At 47.2% G+C, this 22,932-nt stretch overlaps 1 protein-coding gene across 1 annotated transcript in view; it reads left to right on the forward strand.

The window, feature by feature from the left end:
* Nucleotides 1-22,932, forward strand: part of SWAP70 (switching B cell complex subunit SWAP70) — a 131,249-nt gene that overhangs the window by 23,061 nt on the left and 85,256 nt on the right. The window contains exon 2 of the mRNA XM_073603990.1: nt 4,804-4,944. Coding sequence (XP_073460091.1) covers nt 4,804-4,944 — 141 coding nt within the window. The remainder of the gene's footprint in view (nt 1-4,803; nt 4,945-22,932) is intronic.

Here is a 22,932-nt window from a genome sequence, read left to right on the forward strand (position 1 = left end):
ACCTTATCAGCCTCATTAGTGCCCATCAGTGCCGCCTTATCAGTGCCCATTAGTGCCATCTTATCAGCCTTATCAGTGCAGCCTCATCAGTGCCCATCAGTGCCACCTTAGCCTCATTAGTGCCCATCAGTGCCGCCTTATCAGTGCCCATTAGTGCCATCTTATCAGCCTTATCAGTGCCCATCAGTGCAGCCTTATCAGTGCCACCTTATCAGCCTTATCAGTGACCATTAGTGCCACCTTATCAGCCTTATCAGTGCCTATCAGTGACACCTTATCAGCCTTATCAGTGCCAATCAGTGCCCATCAGTACCACCTTATCAGTGCCTTACAGTGCCACCTTATCAGCCTTATCAGTGCCTATCAGTGCTACGTTATCAGCCTTATCAGTGCTGCCTTATCAGTGCCCATCAGTGCCACCTTATCAGCCTTATCAGTGCCCATCAGTGCCACCTTATCAGCCTTATCAGTGCCCATCAGTGCCACCTTATCGCCTTATCAGTGCCCATCAGTGCCACCTTATCAACCTTAACAGTGCTCATCAGTGCAGCCTTATCAGTCTCAGTGCCACCTCATCAGTGCCCATCAGTGAAGAAGAAAAATTACTTATTTGCTACATTTTTAACCCGAAACAAAGAAAAAAGCTTTATTTCTATTTGTTTAGAAAAAAAAAACAAAAACCCCAAGTGGTGATGAAATGCCACCAAAAGAAATCTCTACCTGTCTCAAAAAATGATAAAAATGTCATATAAGTACAGTGCAGCATGATGGCGCAATTGTCATTCAAAGTGTGACAGCGCTGAAAGCTGAAGATTGTCCTGGGCAGTAGGCACACGGTTAACATGGGGGCAAGGCATGTTTGAGGAAGGGGTGAGGATTTGTGCTAGGAGGGGGAACTTTTTGGGATGGGGAATTTGTGCTAATAGGGATTATTTGGAGGGGGATTTGTGCTGAGGGGGATTTATGCTAGGAGGGGGATTTGGGAGGATTTGTACTGGGGGAGGGTATATATGCTAGAAGGGGGATTTGTGCTGGGGGAGGGTATATATGCTAGGAGGGGGATTTGTGCTGGGGGAGGGTATATATCCTAGGAGGGGGGATTTGTGCTGGGGGAGGGTATATATGCTAGGAGGGGGATTTGTGCTGGGGAGGGTATATATATATGCTAGGAGGGGGGATTTGTGCTGGGGGAGGGTATATATGCTAGGAGGGGGATTTGTGCTGGGGGAGGGTATATATGCTAGGAGGGGGATTTGTGTTGGGGGGGGGGTATAAATATGCTAGGAGGGGGATTTGTGCTGGGGGAGGGTATATATATATGCTAGGAGGGGGGATTTGTGCTGGGGGAGGGTATATATGCTAGGAGGGGGGATTTGTGCTGGGGGAGGGTATATATGCTAGGAGGGGGGATTTGTGCTGGGGGAGGGTATATATGCTAGGAGGGGGATTTGTGCTGGGGGAGGGTATATATGCTAGGAGGGGGATTTGTGCTGGGGGAGGGTATATATACTAGGAAGGGGAATTTGTGCTGGGGGAGGGTATATATCCTAGGAGAGGGAATTTGTGCTGGGGGAGGGTATATATCCTAGGAGGAGGGATTTGTGCTGGGGGAGGGTATATATCCTAGGAGGGGGGATTTGTGCTGGGGGAGGGTATATATATGCTAAGAGGGGGATTTGTGTTGGGGGGAGGGTATAAATATGCTAGGAGGGGGATTTGTGCTGGGGGAGGGTATATATATGCTAGGAGGGGGGATTTGTGCTGGGGGAGGGTATATATGCTAGGAGGGGGATTTGTGCTGGGGGAGGGTATATATACTAGGAGGGGGAATTTGTGCTGGGGGAGGGTATATATCCTAGGAGGGGGGATTTGTGCTGGGGGAGGGTATATATCCTAGGAGGGGGGATTTGTGCTGGGGGAGGGTATATATATATGCTAGGAGGGGGATTTGTGCTGGGGGAGGGTATATATGCTAGGAGGGGGGATTTGGGGAGAGAGGATTTGAGCTGGGAGGGGGTGTTGTACTAGTAAGGGGGTGAGGATTTGTGCTAGGAGGGTACATTTTTTTGGGTGGGGAATTTGTGCTAATAAGGATTATTTGGAGGGCGGGTTATTTATTTGGAGGATTTGTACTGGGGGAGGGTATATATGCTAGTAGGGGGGATTTGTACTGGGGGAGGGTATATATGCTAGGAGGGGGGATTTGTACTGGGGGAGGGTATATATGCTAGGAGGGGGGATTTGTGCTGGGAGGGGGGGGGGGGATTTATGCTAGGAGGGGGGATTTGGGGAGAGAGGATTTGAGTCTGAGAGGGGGGCCAGGATGGGGGGGATTTCAAGCAGTGGGTATTTGTACTGGGAGGAGGGGGATTTTTTTTGGGGGGGGGGGGATTTTGGCCTGCAAATGAAATTTTTGCTTAGGGGGTAAGTGTGCAGATTAATGCTTTTTTTTTTTTTTTTTTTTGGAGGGGCTATATACAGTATATATATATATATATATGTCCTCTGTGTGTTTAGCTGTTTGTCTGGAGTTCTGCTTTCACTCCTAGAAGTCTGGGCCTGTGCTGGGAATGGTGGGGGATGATGGATGGGGTCTCGGCCGGCTCCGTCCTCGGAGTTATTTTTGTTTCTTTTGTCACCATTGTCCTCCATTCTGTCTCCTGTGCCGACAATGAGGGAGAGAGACTTCCTCCCCAGAGAAGAATAGGTGACATCACCCCCCCCCCCCCCTCCAGCCTTCCAGTAAGAAGTGACTAACCTCTCCCAGTGTACAGATTGTATTCTGGAGGGAGGAAAGAAAATCTGAACCCGATCTTCTATATAGAATATCAGTCTTGCACAGTTGTACCGCCTCCTCTCCTGGACTGAAACGGCTTCCTCTGATTTCACTGCACACTGTGAGCTTCTCACAATGTGCATTAGAAGCGGCAGCAAGTCAGATAGAGCCCCGCCCTCATTTCCTAGCTGGACGACACCCAGCATCATCTAGCCCCTTTCCTCTCCACACTGGCTGTGTCCCTGGTCCCGCTCCTTTCACTGGATTTCAAACCTGGAGGCTCAGCATCACATGTGGGCATTCTGTATGCCCAATACAGCCTGCCCCTAGGAATGCCCACTCCTCCAGACTGACAGCTGCCCATCAAGGCAATTTGATATTTGCATAACTCCTCCCACTGCTTGCATTGGGGCTGAGGGCTCCTGAGAGGAGCACTGAGGTCGGGGGGCTGGGATGTGATCAGGAAGCTGTGTACAGGCTCCACCCACCAGCCATGATCTGCCTGCATTGTATAGAGAAGTGCAGAGACCTGGTGATGACATCACTGAGTCTAAAATAAGGTATGGAATGAAAACAGAAAGGTATTATGTAGAACATATCCCCTTAGTTCCAGTGAAGGGAACTCTTAAGGCGTCAGCATACCAAGACATTTTGGACAATTTCATGCTCCCAACTTTGTGGGAACAGTTTGGGAACGGCCCCTTCCTGTTCCAACATGACTGTGCACCAGTGCACAAAGCAAGGTCCATAAAGACACGGATGAGGGAGTTTTGGGGGTGTTAGCGAGTTTTTGGAGGGGACAAGCAGACTAATGCCCGTACACACGGTCGGACTTTGTTCGGACATTCCGACAACAAAATCCTAGGATTTTTTCGGACGGATGTTGGCTCAAACTTGTCTTGCATACACACGGTCACACAAAGTTGTCGGAAAATCCGATCGTTCTGAACGCGGTGACATAAAACACGTACATCGGGACTATAAACGGGGCAGTGGCCAATGGCTTTCATCTCTTTATTTATTCTGAGCATGCGTGGCACTTTGTCCGTCGGATTTGTGTACACACGATCGGAATTTCCGACAACGGATTTTGTTGTCGGAAAATTTTATCTCCTGCTCTCCAACTTTGTGTGTCGGAAAATCAGATGGAAAATGTCTGATGGAGCCCACACACGGTCGGAATTTCCGACAACAAGCTCCGATCGGACATTTTCCATCGGAAAATCCGACCGTGTGTACGGGGCATTAGAGTTGTAGGCAGGGCCCAGCAGGCTCCACCCACTACATAAAACTACAGGAAGGGGAGGAGACAAAACTAGTCACCCTGTACAAGGAGAGAGAGCAAAGCTGTAGGAGGGGACCAGCAGGCTCCACCCACTACAGAAAGCTACAGAAGGGGGCGGAGACAAAACCAGTCACCCTGTACAAGAAGAGAGAGCAGAGCTGTAGGAGGGGCCCAACAGGCTCCACCCACTACATAAAACTACAGGAGGGGGCGGAGACAAAACTAGTCACCCTGTACAAGGAGAGATTGCAGAGCTGTAGGAGGGGCCCAGAAGGCTCCACCCACTGCAGAAAACTACAGGAGGGGGTGGAGACAAGACCAGTCCTCCTGCACAAGGAGAGAGAGCAGCAGTGGGCGGTCTTTTTTACAGGAAGCTCCAGCACAGGTGTACAATTGGGAGCCAGGCACAAAATGTTGTCATCCAATAATAGTAGGTGTCTGAAGAAAGACCTTAAGCAGGATAACCAGGGGCTTGAATGAACTGAGGTTTAATCTGCTTATGTTTTGCTTTACCTTTACCTATATAGCATAATAATTGTCTTCTGAGAGAGGATGCCCACAGATGTTCAATGTGGTTAATATCGTTCAGGGAAATCAGGTCCAGGACTCCAGTATTGAATGAGTCATAGGACTTGAAAGACTCGGATAAGCTGGGAGCCAGTTGGAAGTTCCATAGTTGCATTATCTGCCTGGCTCTGTAGTCCTGGAAAAGGGTAATAAAATCCTATCTGTGTCTTTGCAGGTCCTCTCACACAACCTCTGCACGCTGCTCAATGTTCCTCATGATCCGGTGGCCCTGGAAGAACACTTCAGGGATGATGATGAAGGTCCTGTGTCTAACCAGGGCTACATGCCTTACCTCAACAAATTCATTCTGGACAAGGTAAGACCAGTCTTCTGCCTAGGTATTATCTCTTAGAGCCAACAATGGGATTTAAAACGGCATTTCAACAACTGAAACATAATGTCTTCTAGGTCTTCTCTGTACCATAAGAGCCTTACCTGCTTCTGCCCTATAGATTGTTGTCTAGGCTATTTTAGCGAATTTTGCTGATATCTTTCTGTGCTAATTTTGATATTTTTCATCTTTTTCATAATCACTCCCTTTGATGTGGATAAACCAGAAATTAAATTTGGAAGTATTTTAAGTCTAGGCAGCAAGGTACTGGAGTTTGTGTTTTTGAAACCTAACACTTACCTTTAAAACCTAATCCTAACCTTACCTCTAAGACGTAAACTGAAGCCCACAACTGTGAGCCTAACACTAGCCTAATATTACCCCCAAACGAAGCCCTAACAGTAAACTAAATTGCATGTTTTATATACTCACCTCATTCACCAAATCTTCCATTTTTTTGCTGGGAACTTTCCCTGAAAGGTTTTTGCATTAAAGTGGACCTGAATAAAAACAGTGTAGATTTTCTATGTCAGGGAACATTGTGCACTTCCTGGAATGTGAGTGTGCCTAGGCACTCCTGTGACTTCTATGCTGGCAAAGAAGAAGGGGCGGAGTAAAGAGAAAGAGGTGACTATTTTGGCATCGTGGTAAGTGAGGAGTCTCCCCAGTGCTGTGACTTTTTGTTACATCAGTAATTGTCTCAGCAACAACCTGCAGTTGCCCTTAATTTGCCACAGAAGGCACAGTAGATGGGACCCATTGCCGTTCCACTAAAATTTATACCATAATACCATTCGATCTTAATAGAAAACATAATTTTTTTATCTTTCCCTGAAAGAAGTTGGTTTTGAAGTAGACCGTAACTCAGTGAGGTTATAGGGAACATTTAGAAATTGTGCCCAATCAGTACCTTGAAATTTGTACCTTTTGTCTGGAATTCCTCCTGAAAAAGAGCACTTCCTGGTAGGTGAGTGTAAATCATCCCAGTTTATACACTGGCAAAGAGGAACGAGGCGGAGTGAGGAGAAAGAGGTGACCATTTTTGAATCATAATAAGTGATGGGTCTCCCCAGTGCTGTGACCTCCTGTTAGGTCAGTCATTGTCTCAACAACAATCTGAAATTGCCCTTCATTCTCCACAGCAGACACAGGGGATATGATTGCACCCATTGCTGTTCCAGTAAAGTTTTGATGCCATTCAATCCTTATAGAAAACATTTTTATGTTGATTTTCTCATTTCACATTTCTTCTCTAAGAATAATCTCATTTACAAAATTCGGGAAGTAAGTGGAATTTTAAATTAGAAATGCTGACAATGAGGAAAACCAATCAATGAGATACCAGTGCTGTCCAGGAAACCACTTAGCTGTACTAAAATGTGCTGTGCTAAAATCATAAAATCCTCTACTTTCAAACTGAATGTGTGTAGAAAATCACTCGCTGCACCCAGATTCAGTAGGCTTTTCACACTGCTTTAGGGAGGCATTGACTTATTTTGTGACATGCTATGCAGCCATCTGGGAAATGCAGAAAGTTGAGTTTGGAGCCTTGATACTCGATGATTACACTCCTGGCTTTTCATTAAATTCCAGGAATAAAGGATTTTATTTGCTGGAAGAGCCAGACGCACCAAATTAGAACCAGGTTGGCACCACTTAGCGGGTAGTTTATGACCTTTGAGTTTTGTGTATAACCTGAGCATGCCTTTAACGATGCCTGCTGCTAGTCACAGTGATGGGCCAACTTTGACCTAAATTAAAAATCAGCAGCTACAAATAGTATGGCTGCTGACTTTTAAAATTCAGGTACTTACCAGTGTGTGGAGTCTAGTGCTGTCTTTCTGCAGCCTATTCTTTTTACTGCCACTGGTCCCCAGCGCCGCCATCTTGGATATGGGAGCTGGCTGTAAATTCCTGAAGAATTACAGCTGGCTCCCCACTACACATATGCAAGTCCTGTGGCACTATATAACTGGTCCTGCAGCCTCCTGGGGCATGTGAAGTGTCCCAGGAGACTGTGGGCAGGGAGTGGGTTGGGATGAGTGATGTCATCCTTGCCTAGGTGAAGATTGCAGAAGTGGGAGCAAGTACCGATAAAAATTGGTACTTCCCCTTCTCTTCCCCCCAAAAAACTGCAACTCAGTTACAGTAGTGAATCAGCCATACTTCACTCTTTGAAAGAAGTTCCGCTTTTATTAAAATCAGCCACTATATGGGGCAAGGACCATGACTACTTTATTGCTGACCACAAAACAAAGAACCTTCAAGAACCAAGTCACAGACTCATACTGGATCATTAGTAGCTGTGGTTTAGAACCTTGAAGAAATGGGTGCCTGAATACCCCTGACATTCATTTACAAATACAAATTTGGATTTGTTAGCAAGGTGCTTTGCACCCTCAGTGTGACCTGAGAAAAATTGTAGCGCCACTCTTCCCCCGATCCTCAGGTATGGGCGTGCTGACATCCAAATAACTCATGATAGCGATATACAACACATGGAATGCCGCTCTCCTGGCCTGGCCCGTGTAAGGTGTTGGGGGGCCTCAGCCAGCACTACTCCACTAACCACGCCCCCCCTGACACAGCCCACCAGGGCTGTATGGCTAAGCCCTGGTAGGTGAGGCAAAACACGTGAAGTGGGGGGGTGAAGTGGTTAGTGGAGTAGAGCTGGCTGAGGCCCCCCAACACCTTACACGGGTCAGGCCAGGAGAGCGGCGTTCCTTGTGTTGTATCACCACCAAAGTGACTATATTGCTATGGATCAGTTCACCTAAATAGCTGGACATACCCAGCAGATATCTCAACAGGAACAATGGGCAGTGAAGTGCCTGCAACCCTCAAAGTCCATGGGACCTGGCATGGTCTTATGTGCTGCTCAGCCAGTCTTTTATAACTGGGCATAGGCAGAAACCACTTTCTTCCCATTGCTCTGTAGAAAAGGGAAAGCTTTATATCAGTCTGATATGGAGTCGCTCCTTAGGAAAGAGCCCCTCGCAAAACCTTTATCGTCAATTTACAAAGCATTACAACCAAGTGTGGACCATGGGATGGATAACCTTTGTTCCTTTTGGGTGGCGGAACTTCCGGAGCTGGACATGGAGGATTGGGAGGACGTGTGGGAACTACCCTTCTCCCACCTCAAATCCTCCAGAGATCGTTTGATCCAATTTAAAATTCTTCATAAGTATAATTTTACGCCACATAGATTACATAAAATCTATTCAGACATGTCCATCATGTTCTTGGCGATGCCAGGCTGAACCGGCCAATTATTTACACATGATTTGGTCCTGACCTCTCTTGCAGAGGTATTATTTTGGTCTGATGTACTCACTTTCATTATTGGCCTAACCACTATCCCTATACCTATAAGAAGGTTGATGTATGTATCCTGGGGCTGGTGAATGCTCTGGACCCCTCCAGAGATGTTCGTACATTACTAGGCCTGCTCCTGTTTTATGCCCGGAAGAGCTTCATACTCAAGTGGAAAGTTTCTTCTGCGCCTTCTCTGAATATGTGGAAGTTGCTGGTCAATTCGGTCATCCCCCTATACAAAGAAACCTATATAGGGGCCGTCCAAAGAAATGTAATAAGCTGTGGGACATCTGGCTGGAGGTTGATACTACTACTACTGAACAGAATAACCCAGTGGATGTCACATCTTAATTGTTTCACTATGATTTCGATGGCAAACACACAGTATGGCCTGTCAAACTGGATGAGTTCCATGCATGTTAGTGGTTAACGGCACGGTTAGGACGGTACAGGCGGATAATATTGCTAGTCTGGTGGTTTTACCGCATTGCTTACATCCTCAGTGTACTTGAACACTTATAAACCACTTGCCGACCAGCCGCCGTCATTATACGGCGGCAGGTCGGCTTGTTCCCCCAAACCGCCGTAGCTGTACATCGGTCCCTTTTAACAGCTTTAGCAGGCGCGTGCGCAGGCCCGCTGCATGGCGTGGGAGCTGATGCGTGTGGCTGGCAGCCGCGGTTTGTCAGCCGGCCACCTGCGATTGGCAGAACGGGAATCTGTCAGTGTAAACAAACAGATCCCCGTTCTGACATGGGAGTAGAGAGTGATCGTCTGTTCCTAATGATTAGGAAACAGTGATCTCTTTCTACTCCCAGTCAGTCCCCTCCCCCCCACAGTCAGAAACACCTCCTTAGAGAACACATTTAAACCCATTGAATGTCCCCTAGTGTTAACCTCTTCCCTGCCGGTGACATTTATACAGTAATCAATGCATTTTTATAGCACTGATCGCTGTGTAAATGTCACTGGTCCCAAAAAAAGTGTCAAAAGTGTCCGATCTGTCTGCCGTAATGTCGCTAAAAATCGCTGATCACCGCCATTACTAGTAAAAAAAAAAAAAATCATAATAAAAATGCCATAGATATATCCCCTATTTTGTAGACGCTATAACTTTTGCACAAACCAATCAATATACGCTTATTGTGATTTTTTTTTCTACCAAACATATGTAGAGGAATACATCTTGGCCTAAACTGATGAAGAAATTCGTTTTAATTTTTTTTTTTTTTTTTTAATTTTTAATATTTTGTATAGCAAAAAGTAAAAAATATTGTTTTTTTTTTTTCCCAAAATTGTCACTCTTTTTTTTGTTTATAGCGCAAAAAATAAAAACCACAGAGGTGATCAAATACCACCAAAAGCAAGCTCTATTTGTGTGGGGAAAAAAAGGTTAATTTTGTTTGGGTGCAACGTCGCACGACCGCGCAATTTTCAGTTAAAGCCTCGCAGTGCCGTATCGCAAAAAAAATGGACCGGTCATTAAGGGGGTAAATCTTCCGGTATGTAAGTGGTTAATCCTCATCTTTAGCAGCAAGATTTTTGGGATGTTCAGTTCTAGTTGGTCGTTTTACTGTGTTTTTTTTTTTTTGTATTATTTGATCTCTTGCTCTGTTTTTTGCGAGTCGGGGGATGCTCAGAGGCTCTGTCTTTGTACCTTTTTCAAAAGTACAATAAAAAAAATTTTCAAAAAAAAGAAAAAGGGAAAAGCTTGGAACCATCGACATCGTGCAAAGAAATGTTTAAAAAAGTTGAAAAATAATCGGCATAATAATGAATTCTCACCTGATCAGATGCCTTCTTCTTCTCAAATCTGTAACATTTGTCCACATACCATAGAAATCTGTATTTTTCTTTCCTTGAATTTCAACTCGAGGCTTTAAAAAGTAAACATTAGAAGACTCTCTGACCAGATAGCGATACTACAAAGAGGAAGTGACAATGATACTTTTTATACCATTTTAATTGATGTTTATACAAATATCACAAATGATATTCAAAATAAACTTCATCTCTGTGCCAGAATCTTATTGACCGAGCAATCAGAGGACTTTTTATTGTGGAACCTCGATTTATGGCCGAAAGTTCTCAAATATGAGGAACCTTTATATGTGTAGTGATGGTCGTGCAACTTGTGATGCTTCTTTATAAACATTTGGGGCTCTCTGTGACCTCTAAATTTCCCTACTAGGCTCCAGTAGCATCATGATGGCATATTAGAACAGACAATGAGGTCATCACACTCGCAGCAGTGATGTCATCTGGAACCACGTGGCATTATGGCATTGGGGCTTCCAAGGTTAGCTGAATGCACAACATTGAGGGGGAATTCCTATTATATTAAAACTTTGTGCAGATCCCCAACCAGTACAGTTTCTCCCAGTGCAGATTCTCCCCATTATAGATCTCCACTCCCACCAGTATAGCTCCCCCCAGTGCAAATCTCCATCCCTCCAGTGCAGCTCTCCCCAGTACAGATCTCCCCCCTCAGTACAGATCTCCCCCCCAGTACAGATCTCCCCCCCAGTACAGATCTCCCCCCCAGTACAGATCTCCCCCCCAGTACAGATCTCTCCCCCAGTACAAATTCTCCACCAGTGAAGCTTCTCCCAGTGCTGACCCCCCACCCTGCAGCTCCCCCCAGTACAGCTCCCCCTCATTATAGATCTCCTCTCCCACTAGTATGGCTCCCCCCCAGTCCAAATCTCCTCTCCCCCCGTGCAGCCCCCCCATTACAGATTTCCTCTCCCACCAGTATAGCTCACCCCTGTACAAATCTCCACCCCCCCCACATTGCATCTCTCCCCATTGCAGATCTCCTCTCCCACCAGTATAGCTCCCCCAGTACAAATCTCCACTCTCCCAGTGAAGCTCCCCACATTACAGATCTCCTCCCCCAGTACAAATCTCCACCCTCCCAGTGCAGCCCCCCCCCACGACAGATCTCCTCCCCCACCAGTATAGCTCCCCGCAGTACAAATCTCCACCCTCCCAGTGTTGCTCCCCCCACAAAAGATCTCCTCCCCCACCAGTATAGCTCCCCCAGTACAAATCTCCACCCTCCCAGTGAAGCTTCCCACGTTACAGATCTCCTCCCCCACCAGTATAGCAGCTCCCCCCCAGTACAAATATCCACCCCCCAGTGCAGCTCCCCCCCACGACAGATCTCTTCTCCCTCCAGAACACAGCTTCCCCCAGTGCATATCTCCCCAACCAGGACAGCTCCCTGCAGTACAAATAGCCCCCCCCCCCAAGAGAGCTCAACCAGTACAGATCTCCTTCCCAACCAGTACAGCTCCCCCCAGTACAAATCACCCCCACCAGTAGAGCTCCCCCCCCAGTACACAACTTCCCCCAGTGCAGATCCCCCCTCCAGTACAGGCCCCCCCTTCAGTACAGACCCCCCCTTCAGTACACACCCCCCTCCCAAGTGTCGTTCCCCCAATACAGATCTCCTCTTTCACCAGTACAGCTTTCCCCAGTACAAATCTCTACTCCCCAGCGCAGCTCCCTCCAGTACATATACCCCCCCCCCCCCCCAGTAAAGCATCCCCCAGTACAGCATCCCCCACAGTGAAACTGTCCTCCCTCTTTGAAATCCACTTACCAGACCAGGCGGTTCAGAGTGAGCTCAGTGAGGGAAAGTCCTCCCTTGGCTGTCTCATATGACCAGAACCGAGGAGAAGACCACCTCTACCTGAACTGCCGCTGACTGTCACTGGGATCTGACAAGAAGCAGGAGTGGAGACTGCAATACTTTGGGTGCACAACCAGTGTTTGGGGGGAGCTCTGGGGGTTTGGACCTCCCCTGGCTTGAAGAAGCTAAGAAACTTTTACAATATTACAGAAAAAGTCCAGTTGAATGTGACTAAAGTCTGGTACAGACTAATAGTTTTCCTTTGTTCAACCCAGTGGGTTGAACTAAAAAAGAACTGACAGCTCCAGTCAGAGCCGATGTACTAACAGTCCGATGTTAGTACAGTGATCTCTGCCACTGAGCTATTGTGTTCTGACAGGGAGACGCCCCCCCCCCGCCAAAACACTCTGACCAGCGCTCTCAACCATTGACTGAGAGAGCTGATCGGGACCCGGTGGGCTGCTGGTTTTCCAGCATGCTCGTCCAACAGAAGCCGGCCAAATGGTCAGAGTGACTGACATACACACAGGCCGAATGTCGGCTGTTTTTTATTGACCCTGCCAATGTCTCCTGACGTTTGGCCCATGTGTACTAGGCAATTACTGCTACTAGTTTCCTTATATGAGATTTCTCACAATGACCCCTCAGCAGCCTCTTCTGGTGGCACCCTCTGGGAGATGTGCAGTTTATATATGTTCCTCCTCAATGGCCATTTACAGTATTTCAGTGTCCCCGGTTACCCCGGTTAGAGTTGGTGGTGTAGATTCGGAGTCCCTGAGTCAGTCCGGTGTTCACATCTTCCTTCTTCACAAAAGATTTCCAGAGAGGGTCTTTCTTTGTTCCAAAAATAACCAGAGGAACTTCACCGCCAAATCGTCATGTGAGCAGACTAACTCTTCGGAAAGTTTGGCGGTGTCGGCAAGTTTCTGGTGGTGAGACACCCGGAGACTGTTCTGTGAACTCTGACCACACGGATGGGTCTTGCTGTTCATGGTGACCATCTGCATATTTGTTGGTAGCTTCTCATTTATCCCGGTCATGCTTGAGCTGGGAGAGGATATTCCCATCTCATAGGACTTCTTCTAGAATATTGAAGAATCATCCAAGTACCACCTACATTTCTTATCAGAGTCAGGAACATGCTCCATTATTTATACCCCCCCCCACGGGTAAATGGAGGAGGGGAGATTGTGACGTTTATCCCCACCTCCTCCAATCACAGAGCACCTTGGATTCAGTAAAAGGAATACAAGGCCTTTTTTGAATGGAGGAGGTGCCAAGCGAGCAACCTCCTGTGATATGTACTGCAACCCGAACTACAGGTCTCCAGCACCAGAAGTTCAGCGCCAACAGGGGAGTACAAGCTGATAAAAAATGACTGACAACAAATGGTACAGCCACCATAGATAGAGCACAATTCATAGGAGGGGATTCATTTTTACTGACCATAATTTAGTTTTAACCACTTCCTGTCCTTAGGCCGTTTTAAAAACATCCTGGACATGAAGTGGTTAAATAGTAAAAAAAAACAAGCCCCCCCCGCGGAGCTTGGGACTGTGGTAAACTAGCAAGCAAGAAGGAGATTGAGAAACATCTGTTCCCTGATCCCCTCTTAGACTAATGAACCCGGAAGTGACAAGCACTTCACTTCAGCTTTCAGAGCTGTGATTCTCTGGCTACTAAAGCCAGGAAAGCAAATAATCAAGCACAATCTGTGCTTGATTAGCTGCAATAGAGGGCAAGGGGACCTGTCACCTGTTTGTGGGTGTCATAGCAAAAATGTTCAATGAAAAAAGTAAAAAAAAAACAAAAAACAAAAAAACAATTAAATTGTAATAAACTTAATAAACTTAAATTGTAATAAACTTTGTTCATATTTCATGTCTGAGGTTTACAACCACTTTAACCTCTTCCTGATTGCGCTATAGCCGAATGATGGCCACAGTGCGGTGGCACGTTTTCAGGAGGGTGCCTATTGACCTTCTCCCAGAACTCTGCCCCATTTTGTGACCCCAGGGCGTGCATGTCCTTCGGACACAGCTGAGCACAGATCACAGTAAAGGTCCAATCATTGCGTCCCTTTACCATTTGATAAGCTGTGTCCAATCACAGCTCATCATGTAAACAAATGCCGGTTATCGGCATTTCCTTTCCTCAGCGCAGTCACTGTCTGAGGAAAGGAAAGCTGATAACCGGCTTTCCTGTGACAGCAGACATTTACACTGATTATCAGTGTCCATCAGTGAAGCTTCATCAGTGCCCATCAGTGAAACTTCATCAGTGCCCATCAGTGAAGCCTCATCAGTGCCCATCAGTGAAACTTCATCAGTGCCCATCAGTGAAGCCTCATCAGTGTTCATCAATGAAGCCTCATCAGTGTCCATCAATGAAGCCTCATCAGTGCCCATCAGTGAAGCCTCATCAGTGCCCATCAGTGAAACTTCATCAGTGCCCATCAGTGAAGCCTCATCAGTGTTCATCAATGAAGCCTCATCAGTGTCCATCAGTGAAGCCTCATCAGTGCCCATCAGTGAAACTTCATCAGTGTCCATCAATGAAGCCTCATCAGTGCCCATCAGTGAAGCCTCATCAGTGTTCATCAATGAAGCCTCATCAGTGTCCATCAATGAAGCCTCATCAGTGCCCATCAGTGAAGCCTCATCAGTGCCCATCAATGAAGCCTCATCAGTGCCCATCAGTAAAGCCTCATCAGTGCCCATCAGTGAAGCCTCATCAGTGCCCATCAGTGAAGCTTCATCAGTGTCCATCAGTGAAGCTTCATCAGTGTCCATCAATGAAGCCTCATCAGTGTCCATCAATGAAGCCTCATCAGTGCCCATCAGTGAAGCCTCATCAGTGTCCATCAATGAAGCCTCATCGGTGTCCATCAATGAAGCCTCATCAGTGCCCATCAATGAAGCCTCATCGGTGTCCATCAATGAAGCCTCATCAGTGCCCATCAGTGAAGCCTCATCAGTGTCCATCAATGAAGCCTCATCAGTGCCCATCAGTGAAGCCTCATCAGTGTCCATCAGTGAAGCTTCATCAGTGCCCATCAGTGAAGCCTCATCAGTGCCCATCAATGAAGCCTCATCAGTGTCCATCAATTAAGCCTCATCAGTGGCCATCAGTGAAGCCTCATCAGTGCCCATCAATGAAGCCTCATCAGTGCCCATCAGTAAAGCCTCATCAGTGTCAATCAGTGAAGCTTCATCAGTGTCCATCAATGAAGCCTCATCAGTGCCCATCAGTGAAGCCTCATCAGTGTCCATCAATGAAGCCTCATCAGTGCCCATCAGTGAAGCCTCATCAGTGCCCATCAGTGTAGCCTCATCAGTGCCCATCAATGAAGCCTCATCAGTGTCCATCAGTGAAGCTTCATCAGTGTCCATCAATGAAGCCTCATCAGTGAAGCCTCATCAGTGCCCATCAATGAAGCCTCATCAGTGTCCATCAATGAAGCCTCATCAGTGGCCATCAGTGAAGCCTCATCAGTGCCCATCAATGAAGCCTCATCAGTGCCCATCAGTGAAGCCTCATCAGTGTCAATCAGTGAAGCTTCATCAGTGTCCATCAATGAAGCCTCATCAGTGCCCATCAGTGAAGCCTCATCAGTGTCAATCAGTGAAGCTTCATCAGTGTCCATCAATGAAGCCTCATCAGTGCCCATCAGCGTAGCCTCATCAGTGCCCATCAGTGAAGCCTCATCAGTGCCCATCAGTGAAGCCTCATCAGTGTCCATCAGTGAAGCTTCATCAGTGTCCATCAATGAAGCCTCATCAGTGAAGCTTCATCAGTGTCCATCAATGAAGCCTCATCAGTGAAGCCTCATCAGTGGCCATCAGTGAAGCCTCATCAGTGTCCATCAATGAAGCTTCATCAGTGCCCATCAGTGAAGCCTCATCAGTGTCAATCAGTGAAGCTTCATCAGTGTCCATCAATGAAGCCTCATCAGTGCCCATCAGCGTAGCCTCATCAGTGCCCATCAGTGAAGCCTGATCAGTGCCCATCAATGAAGCCTCATCAGTGCCCATCAATGAAGCCTCATCAGTGCCCATCAGTGAAGCTTCATCACTGCCAATCAGTGAAGCCTCACTGGTGCCCATCAGTGAAAAAGAAAAATTACTTATTTGCTAAATTTTTATAACCGAAACAAAGAAAAATGGTTTTGTTAAAATTTTTGGTGTTTTTTCATTTGTTTAGCAAAAAATAAACCCCCCCTAGAGGTGATTAAATACCACCAAAAGAAAGCTCTATTTGTGTGAAAACAAAATGATAAAATTGTTGGATGACCGCACGATTGTCATTCAAAGTGTGAGAGCGCTGAAAGCTGAAAATTGTCCTGGGCAGGAAGGGGGTGGAAGTGCCCGGTATTGAAGGGGTTAAGCATTGGGTGGCAGTTCTCATGTATGGTGGATCTCCTTCACTGTGATCCTCAGCTGAGTCTTCTTCTCTCGGGAAATCAGAGAAATATCTCTGAGGGGCGGAGTTCAGGGAATTCCTCACACCTGGATATCCCGGTGATGGAAACTTTCACACATTTGGAGATACGGCTCCGGACTTTAACCCACATCAGTTACTGTTTAAGCAAATGTCAGTGTGAATCCTTTTACTGCTCATTCACATATGCCAGTGAAAGGGGAAGTAGGTGGATCACTGTGTAAATCTGAGATTCCCCTTCAGTCTTGTACAGTTGTATCGGCTCCTCTCCAGGACTGAAATGGCTTCCTCTGATTTCACCGCACACTGTGAGCTTCTCACAATGTGCATTAGAAGCTGCAGCAAGTCAGAGAGCACCCGCTTCATTTCCTGGATGGAGGAAGTCCAGCATCATCTAGCTCTTTCCTCTCTAGCCTGACTGTGCCTGATCCCCTCCTTTTTCATTCACTGGATTCTGTTTTGCCAACCGTGGAGTCTCAGCATCACCTGTGGGCATTACCTGTGTGCAGTCTCCTGGCTCTCTGCGTGCAGCCCCCTGGCTCTTTGTGCAGTCCCTAGCTCTGTGTGCACCCCCCAGCTCACTGCATGCAGCCCCCGGCTCTCTGTGTGCAGCCCCCAGCTTTCTGTGTGCAGCCCCCTGGCTCTCTGCGTGCAGCCCCCAACTCTCTGCAGCCCCCTGGCTCTGTGTGCAGCCCCTAGCTCTTTGCGTGCAGTCCCCAGTTCTCTGCATGCAGCCCCACCTGCCCTCTGCACGCAGCCCCCCTAGCTCTCTTTGTGCAGCCTTCCCCTGGCTCTCTGTGTGCACCCCTCGCCTCTCTATGTGCAGCCCCCCCCCCGGCTCTCTGGCTGCAGCCCCTGGCTCTCTGTATGCAGCCCCAAGCTCTCTGCATGCAGCCCCTGGCTCTCTGCAGCCCCCTGGCTCTGTGTGCAGCCCCTGGCTCTTTGTGTGCAGCCCCTTCGGCTCTCTGCATGCAGCTCCCCGGCTCTCTATGTGCAGCCCCCCCAGCTCTCTGACCGAAGCCCCCCCGCCTCTCTATGTGCAGCCCCCCGGCTCTCTGCGTGCAACCTGCTAGGTTGGGTCCATAGCGGCAGTGGGTTGTTGATGCTGAAATGCTCCTGGCACTGAAATAACCTGTAAAAGTCTTGGCCTCGGGGGGAGAGAGATCGACGTGGGAATGTGTCACCAGGTAATGATCACTTGGAGGGGCTGGGGGGGGGGGGGTGTTAAACTTCACTGCCACTAACCACCAGTAAGAGGCGGGGGAGGATTAAAACATTGACATTAACAAAATGTGGGGTTTATCATTGGTGTCCTTTACACTCTGACACCAATGCTTTGGGGTTCTTATTGTGTCCACCGACACCAATGCTAGGGGTTATTATTAAATCCACTGACATCAATGCTGGGGGTTATTATTGTGTCCACTGACACCAATGCTGGGGGTTATTATTAAATCCACTGACATCAATGCTGGAGGTTATTATTGTGTCCACTAACACCAGTGTTGGGGGTTATTATTATGTCCACTGACACCAATGCTGGAAGATTTTTTAGTAGTCACTGACACCAAGGCTGGGAGTTGTTAGTGGACACAATAATAACCCCCAGCATTGGTGTCAGTGACTACTATTAAAACCCCCAACATTGGTGTCAGTGGACATAATAATAACCCCCATCATTGGTGTCAGTGGACGTAATAATAACCCCCATCATTGGTGTTGGTTGGAGCTCCATGTCATGGCTGGTTTGCTGTACAGAGCGGTTTGTGCTGACGTGGCCGGGAGGCTGATCTCTGCTCCATCTGATTGGTGTTTTCTGTGATTGTTGTTTGCTGCAGAATTTCCCCCGGGGTCATGTTAGGACAGTAAAAGATGACCCTTGTACCCAGGACTTCAATCAAACCCGTCCTCCTTCAGGCATAGCTATCTGCCTGTGTCTGCTTTCCATACTTGGGGATTGATTTACTAAAGCAGTAGAGCAGCTACCTTTGCAAATCGAATTCTCACCTAGTTCAGTTTACTGAATGAGGATTATTCACTTTAGTACCGGAATTATTTTAATTTTCAGTGTTCAAAAAAAAAAATTATTTTAGGCATTAAGATGACTTAAAACCCCCAAAAATGTAATATTTTCTGGAAAGCAGACGCCCCGGAGAATAAAATAGTGCTAGTTTTAGTTCTACTTTTTTATGTCACACGATATTAGCGCAACATTTCGGTAAAAAATAAACTACAGTTAACTTTAGGGCACACAAATGCAGTATGTTACCAAATGTTTTCGTAAAATATAAAAGACGTGGTTGCACCGAGTAAATAGATACCCAACATGTCTAGCCGTGGAATTCCGTGTGCCTGTGAAACAGCACCAAACTTCAGCACCATTTATTTTGCAAAGGCGAAAGTCTCTACTGTTTACAGCTGACTATGATTTATGGGCCTAGAATTATCGCCCTCGCTTTTTTTTTTTTTTTTTTTTTACTTTATCGCTATCTCATAGGGGACCAATAGCTCCTACATCAGGGTCCCCATCAGGGACCTGCTTACATCAGGGTCTGCCTTAGGAGCCCCCCTTATATCAGAGTACCCATCAAAGTCCCTTCTTACATTACCGTCTATATCAGAGTTCATCAAAGATCCCCACGTACATCTGGGCCCCATCAAAGCCCCCCTACATCACAGTCCACCTTATGAGTCCCCCCTTACATCAGGGTTCCCAACAAAGCTCAACTTACATCAGAGTCCGCTTTTTAAATCCAGTCTTATATCATAATCCTCCCTTACATCAGATCCCTCATCAGAGCCCTCCTTACATCAGATCCCTCGTTACATCAGATCAGTCCTTACATTTTAGTCTGCCCTAAGAATCCCCCACCTTATATCAGAATACCCATTAAAGCCCCCACTTACCTTAGGGTCCCTATCACAGTCCCCCTTTACATCAGGGTTCCCATCAGAGACCCCCTTACATCAGAGTCCACCTTATGAGTGCCCCCTTATATCATAATCCAACCTTTCATTAAGTCCCCCATCAAAGCCCCCCTTACATCAGAGTCCACCTTAGGAGTCCCCCATACATCAGGTTCCCCACCAGATCCCAAAATACATCATAGTCTGCCTTATGAGTCCCCCCCCCTTACACCATAGTATCCATTAAAGTTCCCCCTTAGATTAGGGTCCCCATCACAGTCTCCCATTTTATATCAGGGACCCATCAGAGGCCCGCTTACATCAGGATCCTCCTTATGAGTCCCCACTTACATCAGGTTTCCCTCTTACATAAGGGTCCACATAAGAGCCCCGCTTACATCAGAGTCCACCTTAGGAGACCCCACTTACATCAAGTACCCCACCAGAGCCCCACATACTTCATAGTCTGCCCCAAGAGTCCCCCCTTATATCAGAATACCCATTAAAGTCTCCACTTACATTAGGGTCCCTATCAAAGTACACCCTTACATCAGGGTTCCCATCAGAGGCCCCTTATGAGTCTACCTTATGAGTCCCCCCTTTTATCATAGTCCAACCTTACATCAAGTCCCCCATCAGAGACCACCTTAGGAGTCCCACATACATCAGGTTCCCCACAATATTCCCAAATACATCATAGTCTGCCTTAGGGGTCCCCCCTTACATTAGCATCCCCATCACAGTCTTTAAGTTACACCTATTAGAGGTCCGCTTACATTGGAATCCACCTTGTGAGTCCCCGCTAACATCATGTTTCCCCCTTACATTAGGGTCCCCATTAAAGCTCCACTTACATCAAAGACCACCTTATAAGTCCACCCCTTATATCATTGTCCCCCTTACACCAAGTTCTTCATTAGTGCCCCCCCCGTACATCATAGTCTACCTTAGGAGTCCCCCCACATCAGGGTCCCCACCAGGGCCCCCTTCATATCAGATTCCCTATGAGTGGCTGTCCTTATCTTGCTTACAGAGTGACTGAAATCAGTGTAGCTACAGGCCGAGAGCTGGGAGGCTGAGCAGGTATGGACAGAGGAAGTTCTTTCCTGATGGGTCAAGAGCCCTGGGTGGAACCTGGACCCTAGCTGTGGGCCAGATGCAATCCTGCAGAGGGCCACATTTGGCCGGTAGGGCATAGTTTTGAGACCCCTGGTTTAAAGAGCATCAAATACAGCCAACGCATTTTGGGGAAAAGGCCTCCCCCTTCCTCAGTGCTTGAGCGGTCTATGCTAGCATGAAACCCAACAGGAGTCCTATGTCAGGACTTGATTAGGACAGTCATATCTTATGTCACTACAAACTGCCGGCTGGGTTCATGTGCCAATGTAAAGGGCGTTTTTCCCATTGACCCCCTAAAGAATTGGTTTTAGTAACAGTTCCCTGAGACCTGAGCATTATTTTAGGGGTTCCTTTGGGGTAAAAAGTTGATAACCAACTTGGGAACATAGAGTATTTACACTATATTACCAAAAGTATTGGGACGCCTGCCTTTACACGCACATGAACTTTAATGACATCCCAGTCTTAGTCCTTAGTGTTCAATATTGAGTTGGCCCACCCTTTATAGCTATAACAGCTTCAACTCTTCTGGAAAGGCCGTCCACAAGGTTTAGGAGTGTGTCTATGGGAATGTTTGACCATTTTTCCAGAAGAGCATTTGTGAGGTCAGGCACTCATGTTGGACGAGAAGGCCTGGCTCACAGTCTCCGCTCTAATTCATCCCAAAGATGTTCTGTGGGGTTGAGGTCAGGACTCTTTGCAGGCCAGTCAAGTTCCTCCACCCCAAACTCGCTCATCCATGTCTTTATGGACCTTGCTTTGTGCACCGGTGCGCAGTCATGTTGGAACAGAAAGGGGCCATCCCCAAACTGTTCCCACAAAGTTGGGAACATGAAATTGTCCAAAATGTCTTGGTATGCTGACGCCTTAAGAGTTCCCTTCACTGGAACTAAGGGGCCAACCCCCACCCCTGAAACACAACCCCCACGCCATAATCCCCCCTCCACCAAATGATTTGGACCAGTGCACAAAGCAAAATCCATAAAGACATGGATGAGCGAGTTTGGTGTGGAGGAACTTGACTGTGGAGGAGTCCTGACCTCAACCCAATAGAACACCTTTGGGATGAATTCGAGCGGAGACTGCGAGCCAGGCCTTCTCGCCCAACATCAGTGCCTGACCTCACAAATGTTCTTCTGGAAGAATGGTCAAACATTCCCATAGACACCCTCCTAAACCTTGTGGACGGCCTTCCCAGAAGAGTCGAAGCTGTTATAGCTGCAAAGGGCGGAGCCAACTCAATATTGAACCCTACGGACTAAGACTGGGATGCCATTAAAGTTCATGTGCGTGTAAAGGCAGGCGTCCCAATACTTTTAGCAATATAGTGTATTTTTCTATGGTACGGGGGACACAGTTTGCAGACTTTCTTGCAATTTGAAGATCCTTTCCCTCGTATTCGTTCTTCCCGGCAGTATCCAAAGGCAACCGGCTCACCGTGGCTACGGAATGTGTGTCGGGTTGGTTGTGAAAGCCCCTGTTTTTACTGGGCGGGAGCCAAAGATCCTTGCCAAGCTGTTGAAGAAAGCTCTTCCTTGTCACAAATGCAAATGAATTATTGATTTTGGAGAAAGGAAATGAGCTTTCGGTCAACAGTGAGCGTATTGTACGTTGGAGGCACCTTGGCACGGATCCCGGATTAAAATCTGCGTGTTCAGAACCGGTGTTCGAGGGAGATAAAAGTTCTTTTTAAAACTCTCGTCCCGCCTCGTATTCTGCTGTTCTACACAAATATCTCCACTCATAGGAAGCCCTTCAAGGAGCAGAGCAGCATTTAGGTTTTATTTCCCGGTATGAATCGCCTCCCCACCCTTTCAGATGGACCCAGATACGTTTGTTTGTTCTCATCATTATTAATAGGTATGTGGAATTTTAATGACATGGGTAATTTAACTGGAGGCTTGCAGACCGCATACAAATGAGATCTCCATAATGTTTCTTTAGAGGATGAGTGGACTTCTGAAAATGAAGAACAACCCCAGTGACTGGACAAGGCCATAAGCTCTATAAAGCCCAGGGCGAACATGCAAAACTGCAACCCCCCCTTCCCAAGATGCAACCCCCTCCAAAAAAAAAAAAAAAATTGAGCATTAATCTGCCTGTATACCCCTTAAGCATAAATTACCCCTTCTCCCAGGAAAAATCTGTCCCCCCCCCCCCCCCCGCTTAAATCCTTCCTCCCAGCGCAAATTTTTGCCCCCTGATCCCCCCTCCCAGCTCAAATCTTCATTCTCCCCAAATGCCCACAGCACACCCCCCCCCCAAAAAAAAATCAAATCCTCTACCCCTAAACCCCCCCCCCCTAAGTACACATCCTCTTCCCCCCACTGCAACCCCCCCCAGACAGTGCATTCCGTGGCGTACAGTTGCTAATACAGTGCAGGCGGTGTACACAGTATCTAATACAGTGTGTACAGTTTCTAATAGATGTCAGGCAGTGTATTAATATATATATACAGTCTAGTATATATATATATATATACAGTATCTCACGAAAGTAAGTACACCCCTCACATTTTGTAAATCTTTTCTTCTATCTTTTCATGTGACAA

This window comes from Aquarana catesbeiana, linkage group LG11, assembly GCF_042186555.1.
Source record: "Aquarana catesbeiana isolate 2022-GZ linkage group LG11, ASM4218655v1, whole genome shotgun sequence".
NCBI classification, from domain to species: Eukaryota; Metazoa; Chordata; class Amphibia; order Anura; family Ranidae; genus Aquarana; species Aquarana catesbeiana.